At 47.0% G+C, this 22,669-nt stretch overlaps 1 protein-coding gene across 1 annotated transcript in view; it reads right to left on the bottom strand.

The window, feature by feature from the left end:
* Positions 1-7,341: 7,341 nt before the first annotated feature.
* DNAAF5 (dynein axonemal assembly factor 5) overlaps positions 7,342-22,669 on the bottom strand; it is a 54,726-nt gene continuing 39,398 nt past the window's right edge. Inside the window, exons 9-13 of the mRNA XM_073543098.1 lie at positions 20,790-20,937; positions 18,368-18,518; positions 11,941-12,097; positions 9,178-9,369; positions 7,342-7,643 (exon numbers count right to left, since the gene is read on the bottom strand). Of these exons, the coding sequence (XP_073399199.1) occupies positions 7,501-7,643; positions 9,178-9,369; positions 11,941-12,097; positions 18,368-18,518; positions 20,790-20,937 (791 nt within the window). The 3' untranslated portion in view covers positions 7,342-7,500. The remainder of the gene's footprint in view (positions 7,644-9,177; positions 9,370-11,940; positions 12,098-18,367; positions 18,519-20,789; positions 20,938-22,669) is intronic.

Below are 22,669 nucleotides of genomic sequence, written 5' to 3'. Positions count from 1 at the left end.
TTAGCTCCTTTACATTAGAGGAGGTTTCTATTTCATGTTTACGCCGCCGGCCTTGTATCATGTGCTCCTCCAGGTGGGCCCCCCAACCTAAGGGGCCAGCATCCGTGGTGAGCACCATTGCACTCCCTTTGACAAATTGGTAGGAATCAACCACCACTCTAGGGAATTAACCACTTCCGGCGATAGGGACATCTTCCCTTCCAAACGTCCCTGCAGTCTGTTTCCTGCAGAATAGCCCATTGTAGCTTTCTGGAGTGGAATTGAGCCCATTGCACCGCCGGGATGCACGATGTCAGGGATCCCAGCAAGGACATACCCTGTCTCAATGATATTACGGGTCTTCCTATAGTATCTTGTATCTTATTGATTATAGCCACCGCTTTAGCGTCTGGTAGAAAGCATTTTTGGCTTACGGAGTCTACTTGCAGGCCTAGGAACCTCTGACAGGTCACTGGTTCTAGCCTGGACTTCTCCCAGTTAATTAGCCAGCCCAGTGTTTGTAAGGATGAGATAATCTGAGCCATTCTTGTTTCACACTGAGAAACAGAATTCCCCACTACTAGTAGGTCGTCCAAGTAAGGGATCACTAGGGTGTCATTCAGTCTTACATACGACATCACCTCCAGCATCAATTTGGTAAATACCCGAGGAGCCATGGATAGCCCGAATGGCATTGCCGCAAACTGGAAATGCTGAATCCGACCCTTGAACCAGACCGCTACCCGCAGGAACTTCTGGTGCTCTCGGAATATGGGGAGATGGTAATAGGCATCCTTTAGATCCAATCCTTTAGATGCAATATAACACCTGGGAAACAAAAGTTTTATTGCAGAATTTATTGACTCCATCTTAAACGGCCTCAGCCTCAAGAAGGTATTAAGCTTCTTTAAATTTATTATAGTCCTGAAAGAGCCATCTGGTTTTGGGATTAAAAATAGAGAATAAAAGCCCATTCCTCTTTCGTCCCCTGGGACCTCTATCAGGACCTGTTTAGTTAGCAGTACTGCAATCTCCATCTCTAGTGCTTCCTGCTGTATCTGGGATTTCATGGAAGTCAATAGGAAGAGGTTCGGTGGATGCCGAACGAATTCTAGTTTTAGGCCCGATGAGACGATATCAATGGCCCATGGGTTTGATGTTACCTTCCCCCATTGGTGGCTGAATTTCAGTAGTCTGCCACCTACCGGTGTACTGGTATTAGCGGAACCTGTCTCCTCTGAAGGGACGTTTTCCGAATAGATTGCCCCTTTGTTTGGGGTCCTTATTTCCCCAGCGATCCTGGGGTTTAAAGTCTTTCTTTTTGCCAAATGGCGGTTTTCTGTAGGCCCTCCTATTAAAGGGAATATACGGGTTAGGAAAACCTTTCTTTCTCTCCCCCGCTTTTGTTAAGATCTCGTCCAGCTCCGTACCAAATAAGTACTTACCCTGGCAGGGTATAGCACACAGTCTAGTTTTTGTTTGTGTGTCTCCTTTCCACCCCTTCAACCATAAGGCCCGCCGGCCTGCATTGGTTAGTCCTGCTGATCTAGCGGATAAACGGAGAGAGTCCGCTGAGGAATCAGAGAGGAAGGCAGCTGCTCCCTTAATGAGGGGCATAGAGGACAGGAGTTTACTCCTGGCCACTCCATTCTTAATATTGTCCTCTAGGTCATTCAGCCACACCAACATTGACCTTGCCGTGCACGAGGCTGCTATTGCGGGCTTAAAAGCTGCCGTACATGCTTCCCAGGATCGTTTAAGGAGTGTATCGGTCTTACGATCTAATGAGTCAGCCAACATTCCTGAATCCTCTACCGGCAGGGAGGATCTACGAGAGGTAGAGGCCACTGCCGCATCCACCTTGGGGGCTCTCGACCAAGCCGTCAATTCCTCGTCGTCAAAAGGATATTTACGCTTTGACGTTAAGGGGAGGAAGGTTCTCTGCCCCTGTTTCTCCCACTCCCTTTTTCCTAGCTCCTTTATAGCTGGGACAACTGGGAATGCTCGGACCTTTTTACGGGAAATGCCTGCAAACATTATGTCTTGCAGAGTCTTGGGGTCCCTACTCTCTGGTAGCCCCATGGTATTCCGGACCGACTTAACCAAGTTGCTGACGCTGTCTGTAGGGAAACACGTCTGCTCCTCATCCTCTGAGGAAGGGTATTCCTGGGATCTATCAGAGTCTAGATCCCCGATTTCTGCCGATAAGTTTGACGCCGGCGAAGCTCCCCCTCTTGGTGAACCTATTTCTCTCACGGAGGAGTGACCTCCCAGACTCCTGGAGCTGCCTAAGGCCCGTAGCTCTTCTCTAATTATCGCTCGGATATCCTCCTTCTTCCGCGAGGATTCCTCCTGTAAGGCCTCCTCAACACACGACTGGCATAATCTTTTAGGGTGGCCGTCTGGGAGGGGCTGAGAACATAAGGCACACTCTCTATTTTTCGCCTTCTCCGTTCTTTTGGCCGGCTGCGGGGTCCGCGACTCAGGCTTAGGCGAGGGACGGTTTTTTCTCTTTACGTTTTTTCTCCAAGGGCTCGTCTTGTCTGGAAGGTCCACTAGATTCCTTCCTGGAGCTGCCACTTCTTCTGGTGCTACTACTTCTCCTTGTAGTACCGCTTTGTCTGCTGCCATGTGGGGATTCCACTGGCTGATTTAACGGGAGCGAAGCTGGGTCATCTATGGATGACATGACTGCGCATTGGCGCTATGCTCGTGGCTTCTTTTTATAGGTTTTTTTTTCCCTGATGCTCCACCATTTTTTTTTTTTCCTTCTCATCTGCGCATGCGCGGGCGTTTCCCCGCGATCGCCGCCTCGTGTTGACCCCGGAAGTTGTCCTACCACTTCCGGGTCGCCTTTGCCTGGGAGCGCCGCAGGAAGCGGTTATGCAGCGGCCGCGACAGTGACCCCTATGCACCCGGCCGCCCCCCTTGCGCAGGTATGATCTCCGTAGCGCTGCCTGGCACAGCGCTCAGGCCCTTCCGCTTTTCTCCCGGGAGGGGCGCGCGGCCCCCATCCCTGATACCTCCAGGTACTTGCAATGCGCTCCCCACTTGCTGGGCCCTCAGGCTCTTCTGCTTTGTCCCGGGCCCACCGCCATCCCGGATATCTCATGGGATATGTAATGCGCTTCTCGCCCCTTCCTGGGGGGGATATATGCACCGTCCCCTTAGTGAGCCTTGGCACTTTTCTTACCTCCGGCCTCACCTGCATTACCAGCTCTGGGGGGGGGGGGGGAGTTCGCCTCTCCGCCCGACGCTGCTTCCAGTCCTGGGGCCCCTGCTGCTCATATTATGCACGCAGGCGGCTACCAGACCAGGTATCCTCTTCTGCGGGTTCCTTTCCAGGAACAGGAAACCAAACTGAGGGAGCGAGGGGGACCGCCCCATTTATCTCTCTGTAGGTTTCCTGTTCCGGGGGCGGATCCCCTCTCTCAGTGGGTGCTGTCGTGGCGAAGAGGAAAAAAGTCGCTTTTTCCCCCATCTAAAAAGTATACAGCGGTCTCTGACAGCACAAGGGCAGTGTGTACTTCAGCTTCACCACTTGTATGGCTTAAAGGGAACAGGTCAAGGAAACTTTCCACCCATCAATGCCTTATACTGGGGGACAGTAGATTTAATAAGCTGTCCCTCTACGCTGTGGCTGCAGCACCATGGATGGGTTCTAGACATTTTTTTGGAAAGATGTCCTTACAGACGAAAACACTTTAAAACAACTTGTTTACAGCTTAAAGAATATAGACACCTTTGGGGACTTTATTTTTTAGTGTATGGATTTTTTGATAAAAAAAAAAAAGTTGCAATTGGTTTTCATATAAACTGTTGCACCATTTGTCTTTTACATGCTCCTCATTCCCTGCACACTGCTGGCTGCAGAATGAGTTAACTGAGATTCTATAAGTGAGCGCATTTTGAAAGACAGTTTCCTAACTATTATCTGTCTTTTTCTGAACACCTCCATGACGATTTATAACCACAGCAAAGTTGAGATGAATTTATGGGGGGGTCTTAATGATCAGCTGAGAGGGAGTTCAGAAAAAAAAAGATAAAATAATTACAAACTGTCCTTACCAATGAGCTCACTGATAGGTTCTCAGTTAACACATTCTGCAGCCAGCAATGTGCACAGAAAACAAAGGGGGTTTTAAAAACGAAAATTGTGCAACATTTAATGAAACCCAATTGCAAATTGTTTAGTAAAACAAAATGCATACATTAAAGGGAATCTGTCACCCCTTTTGTCGACTATGAGCTGCCGGCACCAACATCAGGGGCTTATCTACAGCATTCTGTAATGCTGTAGATAAGCCTCAGATGTAACCTGAAAGATAAGAAAAACAAGTTAGATTATACTCACCCCGGGGTCCGGTCCAATGGGTGTTGCGATCCGATCCGGTGCCTCCCATCTTGTAGTGATGACGTCCTCTTCTTTCCTTCCCGTCGAGGCTCCGGCGCAGGCGTACTTTACCTGCAGAATACTGCAGTGCGCAGGACCTCTCTGACCTATCCCGGCGCCTGCGCACTGCAGGACTCTGCTCTACCCTCAACAGGGCAGAGCAGTGCGCCTGCGCCGGAGCCACGACAGGAAGGAAAGAAGAGGACGGCATCGTATGAAGATGGGAGGCGCCGGACTGGGCCGCGACACCCATCGGACCAGACCGCAACCCCCCCCCCCCGGTGAGTATAATATAGGGGTACTTCACACTAAGCGAGATCGCTGATGCGTCACCGATTTTGTGACGCAACAGCGACCTCGCCAGCGATCTCGTTAAGTGTGACACTTTGCAGCGATCAGACCCCTGCTGCGATGTCGCTGATCGTGCTCGAACGTCCTGGGCCATTTTTTGATCGCTGGGGTCCCGCGGGCCAGCATGCATCGCTGTGTTTGAAACCGACGAGCGACCTCATTGACGACTCAGAAATCATGGACGCAGGCGGGAGTAGTCAGAATCGCTGCTGTGTGACACTAAGCGACGCACCAGCGATCCCGCCGAGATCGTTGCTGCGTCGTTGGGTAAATTTGACAGCTTACTAGCGACCTCTTATCGACGCACCAGCGATCCTTACCAGGTCGTATTGTTGTCGGGATCGCTGGTGCGTCACTATGTGTAACGGTACCCTAACTTTTTTTTCTTGTCTTTCAGGTTACATCGGGGGCTTATCTACAGCATTATAGAATGCTGTAGATGAGCCCCTGATGGCGGTGCCGGCAAGTGACTTTATACTTTAAGTGTCCCCCAGGGGATTGTATATCTGTAAACCAACATGCCCAGATAGTAGTCACCGTCCCCGGCTCTCTGGTGCAGTTCCTAACTCCGACCTCCAAAAGGTGATCGTCAGCGCTGCTGCAGCATATCAATCACCTAGTGGAGGGCGGAGTTAGGCTGAAAATGAAGTGGAGGCAGTGGAAGTGCTCTCTCTCAGCCAGAGCACTTCCAGACTCATTTGCATTTTGCTTCTAATGTCAATTTCTTTGCAAAAGAACATCAATTTTGTTTACTGGGGACGCTCGTGGTCTTATAACCCACACACGGGTAATCAGTCTGTGCCCTCAAAAAGCTGTCCAAATCCTTCAAATGAACATTTTGGATCGAGAAGAGCACTGACCCTTTGCTTCCAATCTATGGCAGATGATAAAAAAAAAAAAAAAAAAAAACAACAACACACCGATGAAAAAGGATAAATCCAGAGGATGCAATACAGATTTAAATCTGTATATTAAACCAAAGATAAATGTAAGATTACTCCACAATATCAGACTGCACCCATTTATTTGCTCCATCTCCATCATAAAGTGGCCTATATTATGGAGTAATCCTGGAGTTTGGGGACTCGTGGGTGCCGGACTACACACTTGTCTGACCGATGCTAATCCAGAACATGCGTGACCTTACCCATCAGATGGGGGAATATTACATTCAGTGACATAGTGCAGTGAGCACCATTCATTTATATTGATCAGATGTATTCTATAGCTTTTTTATATTGTTTATTCAATTATTTTTTATTAAATGTAGCCCCTCCAAACCTACCAAGGACCTCACCTGTTGAAATCCCAGTTGCAAGTTGCAAATAGGAGACCCACCCTGTACTAAGTTAGTGGCAGCATATGGGGTACTGCTGGAGTTTATCAGTACGTGCAGTGCCTGTGCTGCCACCTGCTGGCTATGATGCATGTCTCACGAACACTTGTTGGCTTCAGGAGCTCTCAGCAGCCTCTGCAGATGGAAAAATAGGAAGTAATAAAAAAAGGAATATGTCTCCCTAACTTTAGTGTCCTTTAGTGAAAGGACATGAGCCGAGGCACTGGTGACCGTGCGGCCAGAGATCTCTCGAAAATAACATGTTGAAAGGCAGCTGGAATAAAAATGCAAAGCCAACTGGAAGAGTTAATAGTGAAAGGAAACCTGTCACATCATTTTGCCCTCTAAACTGCCCTATAGGGCATCAGTCGGATCCCCAACATTTTTCTGTAAGGCTGAACACCCCCAGGCTTTTAATCTTCAGTCGCCTATGTAAAACCCTGGTCTCCGGTAATGTGGGTGACCCTGTATAATCAGCACAGTCACGATCCTCTGCCCAACAGTGAGGCCCACCGCAGTTTAATTGCTGGCCTGCACTCCCTGAATGTCACAGCCCTCCTCCACGGAAATCCTGACCGCCATCTCCCTGGGCATGCACGTTCATAGCTGGGGGTACGGTTCCTGGAGCCAGCACAGATTAAAAAATTAGCCATCGGTGTAGGCTAAGCTTCAATGCTAATAAGAGGTGTGCAGGCGCGGGATTTCCTCAGAGAGCGGAGTGACTTCGGGGCACGGCGAGTATCACTATTGGGTGGAAAAGCGTGACCGAGAAAATATCCAGCGCCACCCACATGACTATATGCCAGGGATTTACTAAAGATTAAAAGTATTTTTTTTTTTTTTATCTTATATACAAATTGCCTCTTCAGAGAGGAAGAGAACATGAACTCTACCGCCACCTATTGGAAGCAGCAATCCTAAAAGTCAATATCGACCCTTTAACAAGCCTTGCCGTATGACTTAGGATAAGAAGCCAGACCAGAATCTCAATTTGCAGAATCGTGTTTCGGGGGTGTTGCCCCTCCTCAGTGCAAAGCAAGCGATCTGACTTGTCTGTTTCTCCTTGCGGAGGGTGACATGCCAGTGTAAAGAGACTTAAAGGTCATGTAATGCGTCTCTGGAAAATTAAATATGCAACTTGCCCCTTCAAAAATGGAAAAGGACTTCCTTCTATACTTTACAGAAACATGTTAGGAATGCACATTACATGACCTGTAGGCAACGGGGGGCAGATTAGTAGGGGTAAATGCCATAAAGGCACAAGTGAACATGTAAACTCACATTATCCTGGATAGGGAAATGTATTTGTGCTTCCTTGTAAAGCTCACACAGAGGCTCTTGGGGTAGTCGCACCATAAAATACATTATTTTCTGAAAATACATTCTGGCCATGTAAAATAAATACATATGTAAATGAATATTCTTGATCACACTGGGGCAATTACGTCGATGCTTTGTCTTGAATCATCTGGATGTGTTGGAGGAGTTGATCACAATAGACGGGGGTCCGGTGTTTGTGCTTCACGGCTTCGATCTCTTGCACCAACACCAGTGGGTCCGTGACACTGGCTTCCTTCAAAACGTCTGCAAGACAGAGGTCACACACACGGATCTATTAAATGGGCATGGGATTTCTATTCTTCCCCGTAAGCGTCAAAAAAAATTAAACTACGACCAGTGATTTTTTTTTCAGTCGAAATCATATAAAAAGGGACGGTTATGTATCCCAAGCCTCAAAGTAAAGCGTGCATTCCTGGGAGCCGATCACTCCATGACTGCTCATCTATAAATCACGCAGGCAAGGCTGTGATCGCTAGGATTTTACCTTTGATAGGTTGCTGCCACCTGGAGGCGCTTCACTGTTACTACGTGCAGTTAGACCAGCAGGGACAATGTAAAAAGGCAAGAAATAGAGCAATAATTACGGTCATTAAATTCGTGGAAGAAAAAAAAAAAAAAAAAAAGTGCAAACCTGCAATGCTAAAAACTCCAAAAAGTCATGAGAATAGTGAGCTGATCCACTGCTCTGCCGACCTTGCCAGCGATGAAGCTTCTCGCAGAGCTCCCATTAACTCATCATAGCCATCAGTTGGCACTGAGCAGGTTAACGGAGACTATTACGTGACACGTCGTAGTTTCCATGATCAATTGAGTGTATCAGACAAGCAGCCCAGATGATAGGTCTATTTTTCCCCCCTTATGCCACCGTGATTTATGGATGTAAACGACTCCCGAGAGGGTCCGTACATCATCCCCTGGCAGCACAGACAGGCAGCAATTTGTACAACAGATTAACATGAACCTGTCATCCGTCATAAAACTCGCCAATGTCTATCAGACGCCAAATGGCCATGCTGAGAAACAGAAAAGAAACCGGTGTACAGGAGCCGAATACATGATCACTGCAAAGAGAAAGTGATGGGACTATGGGGGTGATCTACATACAATAGAGGAACTGACGGGAGGCGATGCGAACAAAGTGCTGGTGCCAACCTAACAAAAGCTTGACATTTTCTGCTGCGCTCTCGTCGAGGGACAGGGCGCCATTTACTAACTGCATAAAATCTGCATCATGTTCGGTGTTCACCAGCGGTCTCTGTTTTACCTAAACTCAAGTAGACTTTTCTGCAGTCAGGAATCAGAAATGTCACGTGCGCCACCAGTCACAGTACATCGAATTTTGGTTTATTCTCCTACAGCACTCACACAGAATGCAGAAAAGTACCTACATGTGTCAGAATGCTCAGTGCAAGATGTCACAAAAGCCCAGAAGTGAGGATGTGCCATTCTGATCATCTCTGTGCTGCACCTTGGTTTTGCTGCCATCAGGCTGAATTACCATTGTCACCTACCATAGTTTCTCCGATTCTTCTCCCCTCCAGCAGACATTGCCTCCATGTCCCTTTTACAAGGTAGTGCTGTAATTACGGTCAGATAACAAAAATTCTGCTGCCCAGTTTGTGACATGATCTGTAAAAGGCAAGGGGCAACTACGGAGCAGCGACGTCAGGGTTCAGATAAGTAAGATACCAGAAACGTGGTCACGTGGCTTCATGTGAGACTGGCTTACAAGGCACCTCCACAGGATCCCACATCTCTGATGAGACAGTAGACTCACCTAGTACTGTAGCCTGGAGAGTAGCATCCGAGTCATCAAGATGCACGAGGAGACAGCGAAACAGGAATTCAAGGTGACCCCGATTTGTCGTCCTTTCGTACCGGTCGTCAATGAATTTGAACCATAGATTCAGGGTTTTCGCAGCGGTGATCCGCACTTCATCTGAAGCATCATCCAGGCGCTTTACAATTTCTGTAAAGGACACAAGTCTGTAAGTGACACATGGTGGATCACTGGGAGTTGCCCTACTTTGCAAGTCAGTGTCACCTCCTCAATACATAATTGAAAACAAGGATGAGCGATAACTTGCTGATCGGGAGGTGTCTCACCGCTGGGACCTGCACCGACTGGGGAACATTTTTCCTTTACATAAAAGGCAGGTTGGACACATGACTGCAGTCCCATTCATTCTGTATGAGGCTGGATGAAAAAGCCGGGTACTGCACTTCGCAGTCCCAGTGGTGCGGGCACTGCCACTACATTGACATTGTCGATCGGTGCGTGTCCCAGAAGTCGGACCCTCACATATCAGTCATCACCTAGCCTTGGATATGAGATGTGTTTTCTCTGGACAATCACTAACTTTAAAAGGGAATATGTCAGCCGATGCCAACCCATAAACTAATAACACTGGGAACAGGTCATAGGAAACACAATAAAAAAAAATCTCTATTTTTTGCTGCAGTAATCCAAGCATGCCTGAGAGAATTAGATTTCATGGGGTCATGGACCATATCCTAATGAATGGTTAAGTATCCGATGGATGTTCATTCAGTCAAGTGCACTGGGTTATCAGGGACGTGAATTCCCCCCACTGTTGAGTCTCTGGTCTAACTGAACATCCTTCCAGAAGACATCTCCCATCAGGAGTAGAAGGGGATGGGTGCTTGGATGGAGATGGCTGTGATATTCCAAGGCTGAAAAATGAACACCCGTCATACGTAACTCATTAGCATAAGTGGTGCAACATGTCTCAGGTTTGCTTGGATTATTGTAGCATATGTGGGGATTTGGGAATTTGTTTCCCCAAGATCTAAGCAGTGGTATTAAAGGGAATCTGTCAGTGGGATCAATCCTGCTAAGTCATCTAAATGGGCATGTAGGTCATAGGAAGGTGAATAAAATGACACCTTGATATCTGCGAGCCGACATTTTATTCCAGGGAAATCCACGTTTTTCTTTTATATAAACGAGCTGTTAAGATCTATGGGTTGGATATAGATCTCCCTGAGAATCTAGATCCGGGCCTTATTTTAAATGAAAGGAGAGTTACCAGTGTGAGACATATAATGACCAACAGTCTGCTCCCATGATCTCACTGCAGAGCTGTGTGATTTCAACTAACACAATACAGCAGAATTGAACTATGTCTCATTACAAACACATTTGCAGCAGTAGTTGTCCTTTCATTGTGAAATAGTTTCCATATCATAGGCGGCCAGTACAGCATATCTGACAGCACTGTGAGAGGATAACTTCAAATGTGTTTGCAATGAAACAAGGTTCAACTTTGCTGTACTGTGTTGGTTATAATCAGACACAGTTCTGTAGGAGAGATGGCAGTACTATGAGAGGACAACTACTGCGGCAAATGTGTTTGCAATAAGTCAAAACTCAGCACTGCAGTGTTAGTTCTGATCTCACTGCAGAGCTGTATGTTATTAGGAGAGCAAAGTGTCAGTCATTACATGTCTCACACTGGTAACCGCCCATTTCATTGAAAATAAGCTCTGGAGGCAGATTCTCAGGGAGATCTAGGTTCAGCCCATAGATCTTAACAACTCATTTACATATTAAGAATTGTGGATTTCTCTGGAATGAGACATAGGATTGCAGGTATCAAGGTGTCACTTTTATTCAGCTTCCCATGACCTGCGTGCCCATACAGACGGCTTAGGAGGGTTGATCCTACTGACAGATACCCTTTAAGAATATACAAGGGTGGAACCAGCTGGTGAAAATGGAAAAAATAATTAAAAAAAATCAAGTGATCTTGCCCAGGTACTGAGTGACTGCCTGCATTATAGTTCAGAGCTGCATTACCATTCCCCGGGCTCACATCCCCAAATCTCTGCGTTCTTTATTAGCTGAATGTCTTCATTTTGCATGCAGAGTATAGTAAGAGCATTCATCTTGCAAAAAAGGGACTGGCTCCCCCTATAGCGTCTACATAAGCTGGACTTCTAATTATAAGATCTTATCTGGATGTGTTTGTTGCTGAGGTTCCCCTGCTTTCAGTGACCACCATCAGCACCACCGTGAATGCAGCTCTGGAGTGTAAAACAGTCAGAATTAGCACAGTGCAATGCATTTACATGTCTGCTTCCCAGACTTCACAATTAATTACTGTGAATTCATTCCAGTTGTAGCATTGAAAAGTTTGAAATAGAAAAATTCTGTAAATTTTGCACATTTTTCAGAGCAACAGAGCAGGTTGGTTAATACTAGACAAACCCTTATTAATGGGCCCAGGGTGCTGAAAAAATGAAACTCAACAACCGGCTTTTTGACACAGGCTTCCCTGTTCAGCACTTTGACCACCGTTCTGCTGCTTGGATCAACACCTGGCGGGGGTGTCAAGCGAGCGCTGCAGCCAATCCACTTGGAAGAAATTGGAATGCTGCAGCCGATCAATACCCACAGATTAGCTACAGTGCTCACATGACGCCCCAACCCTGTTAATCCCAGTAGTAGGCAAGCCCTGTGATACGAGAATGAACAGCTGCCTTCTCTTACAACACAAGAAACAGGACAAGCATGTACCGGGGTAAATCGCATTCAATTTATCAGCATCCAGGTGCGGTCCGCAGACTCTCAGGAGAGCCTTGATAATACGACATGACACCAGGCGGCTCGTCTTTGAATCTTCTTCCAGAGTTGCGAGAACCTGGGGCATCAGGACGTCCTGTACCTGGAGAATCTGCAATTTATAGGAGGGAGGGGACGCAGATAAATCCAGACTGCCACTATAACAAATGGGCTCTGTGCTTTACTTCAATGTATTAAAGGGAATCTGTCAGCAGGTTTTAGCTATATAATCTGAAGACGGCATTAGGTAGGGGTTAAAACACAGATTTCAGCGATGCTTCTCTTATCAAGCTCTGTGTGTTGTGAGTTCATTCTCCCCTCCGTCACTGAGGCCTGGTGAACTCCCTATTCTAGTGAAGGAAGGTAGTGAGCCTGATTATCAGGCACCTGGGACTAATGAAGACGATTGGCTGAGTGGAGTCACTGACTGGATTTAAGGCAGCCTACGCCCTTTCTGCCCTGCGGGTGATTTCTCTGTGGACTCTTGGACACCAGTCTGATTCCTGCTCTCCTAAAGCTAAGTTTTCTGTTTTGCCTTTTGCATCTAAGATTTGTTTTTGTTTTTCTTGCTTTTTGGATTCTGCCACTCCCTGCTGGAGTGTGCAGTGTTCCGTGAGCTCTGTCTTCTGAAGGTACCTGAGTGCTGATTTAGTTTTTGAAGCTTAGTTGCTTCAGGGCCATTTTTATATCAGCTTGTTGGCTTTGTCTCTGATAGGGTTTTGGCAGATTGCAGACAGCAGCCTTCCTATCCAGGTAGTTTTTGGGCCCCGTCTTTGCTCAGCCTGTCTTTCTGTCTGTGTAAGTGTTTTCATCTTGCTTCACCGTCATTATATGTGGGGGGCTGCCTATTGCTTTGGGGTCTGCTCTGGGGCAGTTAGATTTCCCCTTTCCTTCTTTAGGCCTATTTATCTCTCCGGCTGTGATCGAGGGGTCTAGGTCATCGTAGGAACCCCCCACGGCTACTGCTAGTTGTGTTGATAGGTTCAGGGGTCTGCAATCTGATAGTTGCCAACTTCTCTGGTTTTCAGGACTTAGCTAGCATTTCTGTTTTTGCCTCCTACGGTGACTCAATCATAACATCTGTGGTTTTGCTTGCTTGCAATGATTGATTTAGCACAAGGAGCTTATCATTGCTGAGACACAGCAGCACATGCCGGTAGTCCGACTCCGCCCCCTCCTGTGATTGGCACCTCACTCTGGACTTTGTAGAATGAGAGCCTGGTGTGGGCGAGGTTAACTTCCTCAGCTCCGCTGCATTACTAAATCTAAAAACTCTGATAGATCACTGGGTGAAGCAATTCTGAAACTAAGTGATACATCATTGAATTCAGCTTCTCTTTGCCTACATCAGGCTACTCTCAGATGAGATAGCAAAAACCTGCTGACAGATTCCCTTTAACTGGCTTCGCACATTATTTCCTGAGGTTAATCATTATGTAAAGGAGCATGTAAATCTTATTATTGCTAAGATAGATCCACAACTATCAAATGTGAGTAACCGATCCTAAGCAAGAATGAGCGGTCAAGGAAAAATCTGTGAAGGGGCCACAGCCCTCAACTAAAGCCTTCACTTTGTTGGGGCCCCGCAGTCGCACCCCCACAGATCAGATTGGTGAAAAAGACCAATAAATCATCATCATCCACATACATTTCTTTACATACACCGATCAGACAGACCATTAACACCACTAACAGATGAAGTGAACAGCAGATGACCTTGTTACCCATCTGGTAGGGAGATAGGATTAAACAGTCAGTTCTAGACGTTAATGTGTAATAAATAAAAAAAAAAAAAAAAGCTACTGTAGCACAATTTGCAGTAAAAGTTACCGATGTCTACAGTAGAACTAAGTCAGGACACACAGGAGGCGCTTAAAGATTTTTCGATAGATTTCTGAAAAAAAACAAAACAAAAAAAAAAAACAAAGCTTTGAAAAGTCTCAATATTTTGTGCAAAAAAAATGTGACTTGACGGTCTCACGTCATTCTCCCCACACGTCCCACAAGGTGGGCGGAGGTGTGGAGACCCAGGCTCTTCAAATTCAAGATGAGTGGCGGTGTTCACTATGCAACAAATCTTATTCCAGCAGAGACTTGTGGCAAGGTGCACATAGTGGGGCATGTCACTGTGCGCATTGCCTGATTCATTAGGAGTCTCTTAATGAATGAGGAGCGTCTGCTCCAGGACACCCCTCCTTCATGAGCGAGGAGAGGATCACTGACCCCGTAGTACGTAACCTCAGATCAGTGAGTGCCTGTGCGGACCACTGCCCAGTAAATGGACTATGGAGCAATGGAAGCAGGCGTACAGTCTGATAAAGTCGGTTTTCTTTTACACGATGCGAGTGGTGGTGGGGAAGAGATGACACTGGGAAGTAAAATGGGAACAAAAACCAGCAGAGCCAGTGTGCAGCAGTGGATAATATCCTGCTGGGAAACCTTGGGTCCTGGCATTACTAATGAGCCGCACTGGATAATGTCCTGCTGGGAAACCTTGGGTCCTGGCATTTCTAATGTGCCGCACTGGATAATGTCCTGCTGGGAAACCTTGGGTCCTGGCATTACTAATGAGCCGCCCTGGGTAAAGTCCTGCTGGGAAACCTTGGGTCCTGGCATTACTAATGTGCCGCACTGGATAATGTCCTGCTGGGAAACCTTGGGTCCTGGCATTACTAATGAGCCGCACTGGATAATGTCCTGCTGGGAAACCTTGGGTCCTGGCATTACTAATGAGCCGCACTGGATAAAGTCCTGCTGGGAAACCTTGGGTCCTGGCATTACTAATGTGCCGCACTGGAAATGTCCTGCTGGGAAACCTTGGGTCCTGGCATTACTAATGAGCCGCACTGGATAATGTCCTGCTGGGTAACCTTGGGTCCTGGCATTACTAATGTGCTGCACTGTCTAATGTCCTGCTGGGAAACCTTGGGTCCTGGCATTACTAATGTGCCGCACTGGATAATGTCCTGCTGGGAAACCTTGGGTCCTGGCATTACTAATGTGCTGCACTGTCTAATGTCCTGCTGGGAAACCTTGGGTCCTGGCATTACTAATGTGCCGCACTGGATAATGTCCTGCTGGGAAACCTTGGGTCCTGGCATTACTAATGTGTCACACTGGATAAGGTCCTGCTGGGAAACCTTGGGTCCTGGCATTACTAGTGTGCCGCACTGGATAAGATCCTGCTGGGAAACCTTGGGTCCTGGCATTACTAATGAGCCGCACTGGATAATGTCCTGCTGGGAAACCTTGGGTCCTGGCATTACTAATGTGCCGCACTGGATAATGTCCTGCTGGGAAACCTTGGGTCCTGGCATTACTAATGTGCTGCACTGTCTAATGTCCTGCTGGGAAACCTTGGGTCCTGGCATTACTAATGAGCCGCACTGGATAATGTCCTGCTGGGAAACCTTGGGTCCTGGCATTACTAGTGTGCCGCACTGGATAAGATCCTGCTGGGAAACCTTGGGTCCTGGCATTACTAATGAGCCGCACTGGATAATGTCCTGCTGGGAAACCTTGGGTCCTGGCATTACTAATGAGCCGCACTGGATAATGTCCTGCTGGGAAACCTTGGGTCCTGGCATTACTAATGTGCCGCACTGGATAATGTCCTGCTGGGAAACCTTGGGTCCTGGCATTACTAATGTGCCGCACTGGATAATGTCCTGCTGGGAAACCTTGGGTCCTGGCATTACTAATGTGCCGCACTGAATAATGTCCTGCTGGGAAACCTTGGGTCCTGGCATTACTAATGTGTCACACTGGATAAGGTCCTGCTGGGAAACCTTGGGTCCTGGCATTACTAGTGTGCCGCACTGGATAAGATCCTGCTGGGAAACCTTGGGTCCTGGCATTACTAATGAGCCGCACTGGATAATGTCCTGCTGGGAAACCTTGGGTCCTGGCATTACTAATGTGCCGCACTGGATAATGTCCTGCTGGGAAACCTTGGGTCCTGGCATTACTAATGTGCCGCACTGGATAATGTCCTGCTGGGAAACCTTGGGTCCTGGCATTACCAGTGTGCCGCACTGGATAATGTCCTGCTGGGAAACCTTGGGTCCTGGCATTACTAGGGTGCTGCACTGTCTAATGTCCTGCTGGGAAACCTTGGGTCCTGGCATTACTAATGTGCCGCACTGGATAATGTCCTGCTGGGAAACCTTGGGTCCTGGCATTACTAATGAGCCGCACTGGATAATGTCCTGCTGGGAAACCTTGGGTCCTGGCATTACTAATGTGCCGCACTGGATAATGTCCTGCTGGGAAACCTTGGGTCCTGGCATTACTAATGTGCCGCACTGGATAATGTCCTGCTGGGAAACCTTGGGTCCTGGCATTACTAATGTGCCGCACTGGATAATGTCCTGCTGGGAAACCTTGGGTCCTGGCATTACTAATGTGCCGCACTGGATAATGTCCTGCTGGGAAACCTTGGGTCCTGGCATTACTAATGTGTCACACTGGATAAGGTCCTGCTGGGAAACCTTGGGTCCTGGCATTACTAGTGTGCCGCACTGGATAAGATCCTGCTGGGAAACCTTGGGTCCTGGCATTACTAATGAGCCGCACTGGATAATGTCCTGCTGGGAAACCTTGGGTCCTGGCATTACTAATGTGCCGCACTGGATAATGTCCTGCTGGGAAACCTTGGGTCCTGGCATTACTAATGTGCCACACTGGATAAGGTCCTGCTGGGAAACCTTGGGTCCTGGCATTACTAATGTGCCGCACTGGATAATGTCCTGCTGGGAAACCTTGGGTCCTGGCATTACCAGTGTGCCGCACTGGATAATGTCCTGCTGGGAAACCTTGGGTCCTGGCATTACTAATGTGCCGCACTGTATAATGTCCTGCTGGGAAACCTTGGGTCCTGGCATTACCAGTGTGCCGCACTGGATAAGGTCCTGCTGGGAAACCTTGGGTCATGGCATTACTAGTGTGCTGCATTGGATAATGTCCTGCTGGGAAACCTTGGGTCCTGGCATTACCAGTGTGCCGCACTGGATAAGGTCCTGCTGGGAAACCTTGGGTCCTGGCATTACTAATGTGCCGCACTGGATAATGTCCTGCTGGGAAAGCTTGGGTCCTGGCATTACTAGTGTGCAGCAGTGGATAATGTCCTGCTGGGAAGCCTTGGGTCCTGGCATTACTAATGTGCCGCACTGGATAATGTCCTGCTGGGAAAGCTTGGGTCCTGGCATTACTAGTGTGCAGCAGTGGATAATGTCCTGCTGGGAAACCTTGGATCCTGCCACTCACACGGATGTGACATATATCACCTACCTACACAATGTACAGGGCGAGTACCCCCTTCATGGTATGGTATATTCCCTAATGGCAGTGCCAATGTGCCAGCCACACTGAATGATTGGGTAACAAGACAAATACTCCGAGGTACTGACTGATCCTCTAAATTCCCACATCGGAATCCGATCGAATATCTACAGGATGCGATTAAAAAAAATAAGTCTGATCCACTGGGTTGCACTGAGCAATTTACATGACTCCTAGGATCTGCTGCGAAACTAGTGACTAGTGAGGGTGCTGGGATAAGGTCTAACGCGAGTATGCACGTATGCTCACCGAGTGTCTTCAGTTTGCTCGAATACTATGTTTGAGTCCCGTGGCTGCATGTCTCGCGGCCGTTCGACAGCTTCAACACCTGCAGGGATTGCCTAACAAACAGACAATCCCTGCACGTGTCGTGGCTATCGAACAACCGCGAGACATGCAGCTCTGGGGACTCAAACATAGTATTCGAGCAAACTGAAGACACTTGGTTAGCACCCGAGCATGCTCAGATAACACCTTACCACAGCACGCTCGCTCATCACTACTGCTAATGCCTTGGTGAAGATACCACAGGACGACTTCGGAGGGAGGTCATGTAGAGACCAGGCTTTGATGCATCAGGGACATCACGGCACAAGACATACCTAAACATTATTAAAGTGGGTGACTGAAATGTCATGGCTGATCACTGTATATTATACGTACACACACGTCACTGCCCAAACCAGTCAAAACGTAGATGTGTATAGGGATTTCTATCCACACAAGGCCTATATAAGGAGGGTGTCACTGCTGTAGTGCCCCCCAGTGGCTTGTAAGGCACAGCTGGGGAGGCAGATTTGATAAAGGTGATTACATGCTCATATTAGCTCTCAGCAACAGATTTTTCTCTTTGTCCTTTAGATGTTATATTGGACTCGGATACATTTTTAGCTACAGAATACACGTCTAGCACCTAGTTTGTGTACTGGTGTACCGCACATAATATATAACTATTCTAAGCTGCTGTAACGGGCGATCAGCAATGATGCCAGTCTACATTACGTGCACGGCGCCATCTGTCAGATCCCAGGACATACTCTACCTCTTCATGTGTAAGGATCTCACTCTGCAGCAGGACCCAGAGGCAGGACACGGCTACGGTCCGGATGGCTCCTGCCGTCCTCCCGGCTTGCCACTTCAGGTTAGGAGCCAGGATGTCGCGAATGAGAGCGTCAGAGTAAAGATGGAACTGTCTGGAAGGGAAAAAATACATCACATGCAAACGGTTCCATGCAGAGACGGTCGGTCATCCTACTAAAACTTTGTGTCGTTCAAAATAAAAAAAAAAAAATATTAGAAAAGGGATGGAAGACATAAAAGTTACCGAGATAACCATCACAATCATAAAAACATCTATATGGATCCATCCTACCCATCTTTCAGTTTAGTTATATGCAAAAAAGCTTAAATTTTAAAGTTTATGCATGTGTCCAGTAGGGGGCACCCTAACACAAAGTACTGAGCACCGATGCCAACAGTATTAATGTATGGGCATCACTGTTCTACTATAATCCTTCACTCTAGCGCCACCCTATATAGACTATCTGCTGCTGCATTGGCGCCCCACTCAGGTACAAAGGGCTTCCAAGTCATTTCATCACAGATATTGATCGTGTAACTGGTTGTGTGTATTGGGTATGGAGGGGCCTTGCATATTTTATCTTTGGTAGCTACGGTATTCTCCTGATTTGATATGCTTTGTATGCAGCATTTAATGTTATGACATCTGGGTCCAAATGTTGCCTTGCGAAGCTTCATAGAATCATAGAATCGTAGAGTTGGAAGGGACCTCCTGGGCCATCTGGTCCAACCCCCTGCTCAAAGCAGGATTCGCTAAATCATCCCAGTCAGATGTCTGTCCAGCCTCTGTTTGAAGACTTCCATTGAAGGAGAACTCACCACTTCTCGTGGCAGCCTGTTCCACTCATTGATCACTCTAACTGTCAAAAAGTTTTTTCTAATATCTAATCTGTGTCTCCTCCCATTCAGTTTCATCCCATTGCTTCTAGTCTTTCCTTGTGCAAATGAGAATAAAGTTGAGCCTTCTACAATGTGACAGCCCTTTAGCTTCGTACTTATCTGGAGAAATCATGTGTCCTCTATGAGAGCCACTGCCAAAATCATCTTATCTCCCGCAGAACTAAAGGATCGGGCAATTGAATTCCAACTACCCAAAGTCTTATACCCCCGAAATAATAAGATGTTCCATTCCAGGTCTACAAGACTGCAAAATAATATAGTCAACCCACAAAAATCGCTCCAAAAAAGAGCCGGCCACCTTCTGTCTATCTTGCGGTTTCACTGCCTGTTGCCAAGTGTAATCCGTCTCTAACAGAAAAGATGGCGAGACAGGTTACAGAAAGTTTTGGCGGATCTTCGTTTCCCGGATCCTGCTCTCCAGTCTGTAATATGGACAGGCAAACCATGCGACATTGGCAAGTGCAAGGCATGCTGGCAAGTGGAGAAAAAGAAGTTCCTGCACCTATAGTGCTGTCAGAATACTGATGGGGAAGGAACCGCCCACTGAAAAAAAGAGTGGATAGCAAGTTACAGAGAAGGATAACCAGGATAGTTCCTGGACCTATTAGACTGGAATGGAAACACCAAATACAGTTCTATCATATGATGAGTGCCCTGATCTACGTGTTCTCAGCCCCGATCTACAGGGATTCATAACCATTTCGACTGAGTAGAATCTGTGTAGATGTCTAAACATATCAGCAGATCATAATACACATTACACAGCATGGGGGGGGGTCCTCGCAGACCTCCTGACATGTCGGATTTAGTAAATGAGAAAAGAAGAAAAATCAGGACCAATCAATTCATTCATACATTTCCAGGAGGAATAACAGAGGAACGGTGCAAAACAAAGCCTTTACTAAATCAAAGACTTTGGTGCTCATCTGCACTGTTCCTCTGTTATTCCTCCCGGAAATGTATGAGTGAAATGATTGGCCCTTATTTTCCTCCTTGTCAGTGGGGTGTGCTCTTTTTCAGTCTGACCCTGGCAGCATTGATTAGACTTCTTTCGGTGTGTATGGACGAGACCCATTGACAAAGGAGTGCTAATACCCAGATGTCAACGTATTCTCACTTTTCCAGGAGGAATAACGGAGGAACATTGTGGCAGAGTTCCAATTAAAGATGCTCCCGTTTTCTCATTTTTAGAGAATACAGGCGTTTAGGAAATCAGACCGGTCAGGGGAGGGGACGGATCCTCCCAGACTGTCATACACCATATGCAAGTCTCAAGTTTGCGGGCCCGCCGTCCTCTCCCACGGAGTTGGAGTGGCTTGTGCATTGTTTTTCTTTAGTAAGTTAAGTAACATTTCTGTGTAGGACTGGAGCAGAACAATACGCCTTTCAAGCATTCCTGTCTCTGAAACGTCGTATGACAAGAGCCCAAAACCCTATGAATGGGCGCTTATTGTATTATATGGAGGGAAGGATTGGGAACGAACCCTCTGGAGTTGACGGTCTCACTGGCTTTCAGCAGGAGCTTGGACAACATGGAGAAGAGCTTCAGTCGCATCTGTGGTTCTTTGTCTTGTTGAAGGCAGGACTTCAACACCGGCATTAAGAGATCGAGATACTCTCCAATCACAGGGCCTGAAAAATGCAGAGGGAAATTAATTTTACAGTCAGATCACGTTTTCCTTAAAATGTTATGTTGTTTTTTTTCACCTTTTAAGCACATTTTTTGTTGTTTTAGTACATTTTTTTTAGACCACGACTAGAGGGAGCTCACCACATACTGCATTGTATGAGAACAGTACGAGAGGACTTTAAAACGTTTTTTTTTTTTTTTTTACCACTAGGGGGCGCTCACAAATTTATACATATCCCATTCAACTCAGCACTGGCCTTCCTTGTGGTGGCTGCCAGCAGAAATACAGGCGCTTCGCACAAAATTAGAAGATCATCAAAAGTCTTAGTTACTTACCGGTAACTGTGTTTTTTGGAGCCCATGACAGCACCACAAGAGAGGGGATCTGCCGTTCAAGGACAGGAAACCTACAGACATAAAAGGGCGGTGCCGCTCTCCCGCATCAATTGGATTACAGAGCATGAGAGGGCCTCCAAGGTTAGTTTCATTATATACATTATTCCGCACACCAAATAATTTTTCACATGTGATTATGCAAAAGTAAGAGAAGTGCTGTCATGGGCTCCAAAAAACACTGTTACCAGTAAGTAACTAAGACTCTATTCGGTCTCCCATGAACAGCACCACGAGGGAATTACAGAGAGGTAAGAAAATTAGGGAGGGACCACAGCCTGAAGCACCTTCTCCCAAATGTGAGATCAGAGGAGGCACCCTTATATAAAGCCTATAATGCTTATAAAACGTTGAAAGCGAAGACCATGTAAGCCGCCTTACATATCTGCTCAATCGACACCTCCGATCTCTCTGCCCAGGAAGTCGCCATGGCTCGTGTGGAGTGACCCTTCAGACCCTCTAGAACTGCCTTACCACCTGCTGTATAAGCTAAAGCAATTGCTTCCCTGATGCATTAAAGTGCCTTTTGAAACCTTAAGCCCCTTCCTAGCCCCCGTAAAGGACACAAAGAATAATCCCTTTTCCAAGGGTCATCCATCAAAATATATTTAAGTAGGCATCTCCTGATAGCTACTGAATGGAGCCCTCTCTTCCTTCTGATTCCCAGGGTTGGCATAGAAGGAAGGAAGAACTATTACCTGCAGTCTGTGAAATTTAGAGGCTACTTTCAGTAGGTAAGAGGGATCCAGCATCAAGATGACCCTATCGTCTCAGAACTGGGTAAATGGTGGAAGTCTGGACAGGGCCTAAATGTCACTAAACCTCATTGCCGATGTTAATGTAACAAGAAGGGAAAGAATTTTTATTGGTGCCAAATCAACGGGTTCAAGGGGAGACTCTGTCAATGCTGTTAGACCTAGGTTCAGATCCGAAGGCATTATTCTCTCTGTAAGGATGGGCCTAGACCTAGCTGATATGCTCTAACAAACCTAGCCACCCAATAATTGCCCGCCAGATCACAATTATATAGGGCCCCCAGAGCAGATACCTGGACTTTGAGGGAGTTTGTGCATAGTCCCACCTCTAAGCCCTTTTGTAGGAATTCCAGAACTTGCCCTATCTGAACCTTTCCCCTTAATCTACACACCTGAGGCCGATAGAAACTTACTCCAGGTTCTGGCGTATATCCTTGTTGTGGTTACTTTCCTACTCTGAAGTAGAGTGGTCACTAAATTATGAGAAAACCCTTTCCCTATCAACAGCGCCCTCTCAAACTCCACGCGGTCCTTGAGATAGAAGATCTGGGAGTTCCAGTAGAATCCATGGATTGGTGATGGATAT

This window comes from Dendrobates tinctorius, unplaced genomic scaffold (assembly GCF_039654945.1).
Source record: "Dendrobates tinctorius isolate UK_male_01 unplaced genomic scaffold, ASM3965494v1 ptg000129l, whole genome shotgun sequence".
NCBI classification, from domain to species: domain Eukaryota; kingdom Metazoa; phylum Chordata; class Amphibia; order Anura; family Dendrobatidae; genus Dendrobates; species Dendrobates tinctorius.
The sequence above is the reverse complement of the archived record's forward strand: the minus strand, read 5'-3'. Positions and strand labels throughout refer to the sequence as shown.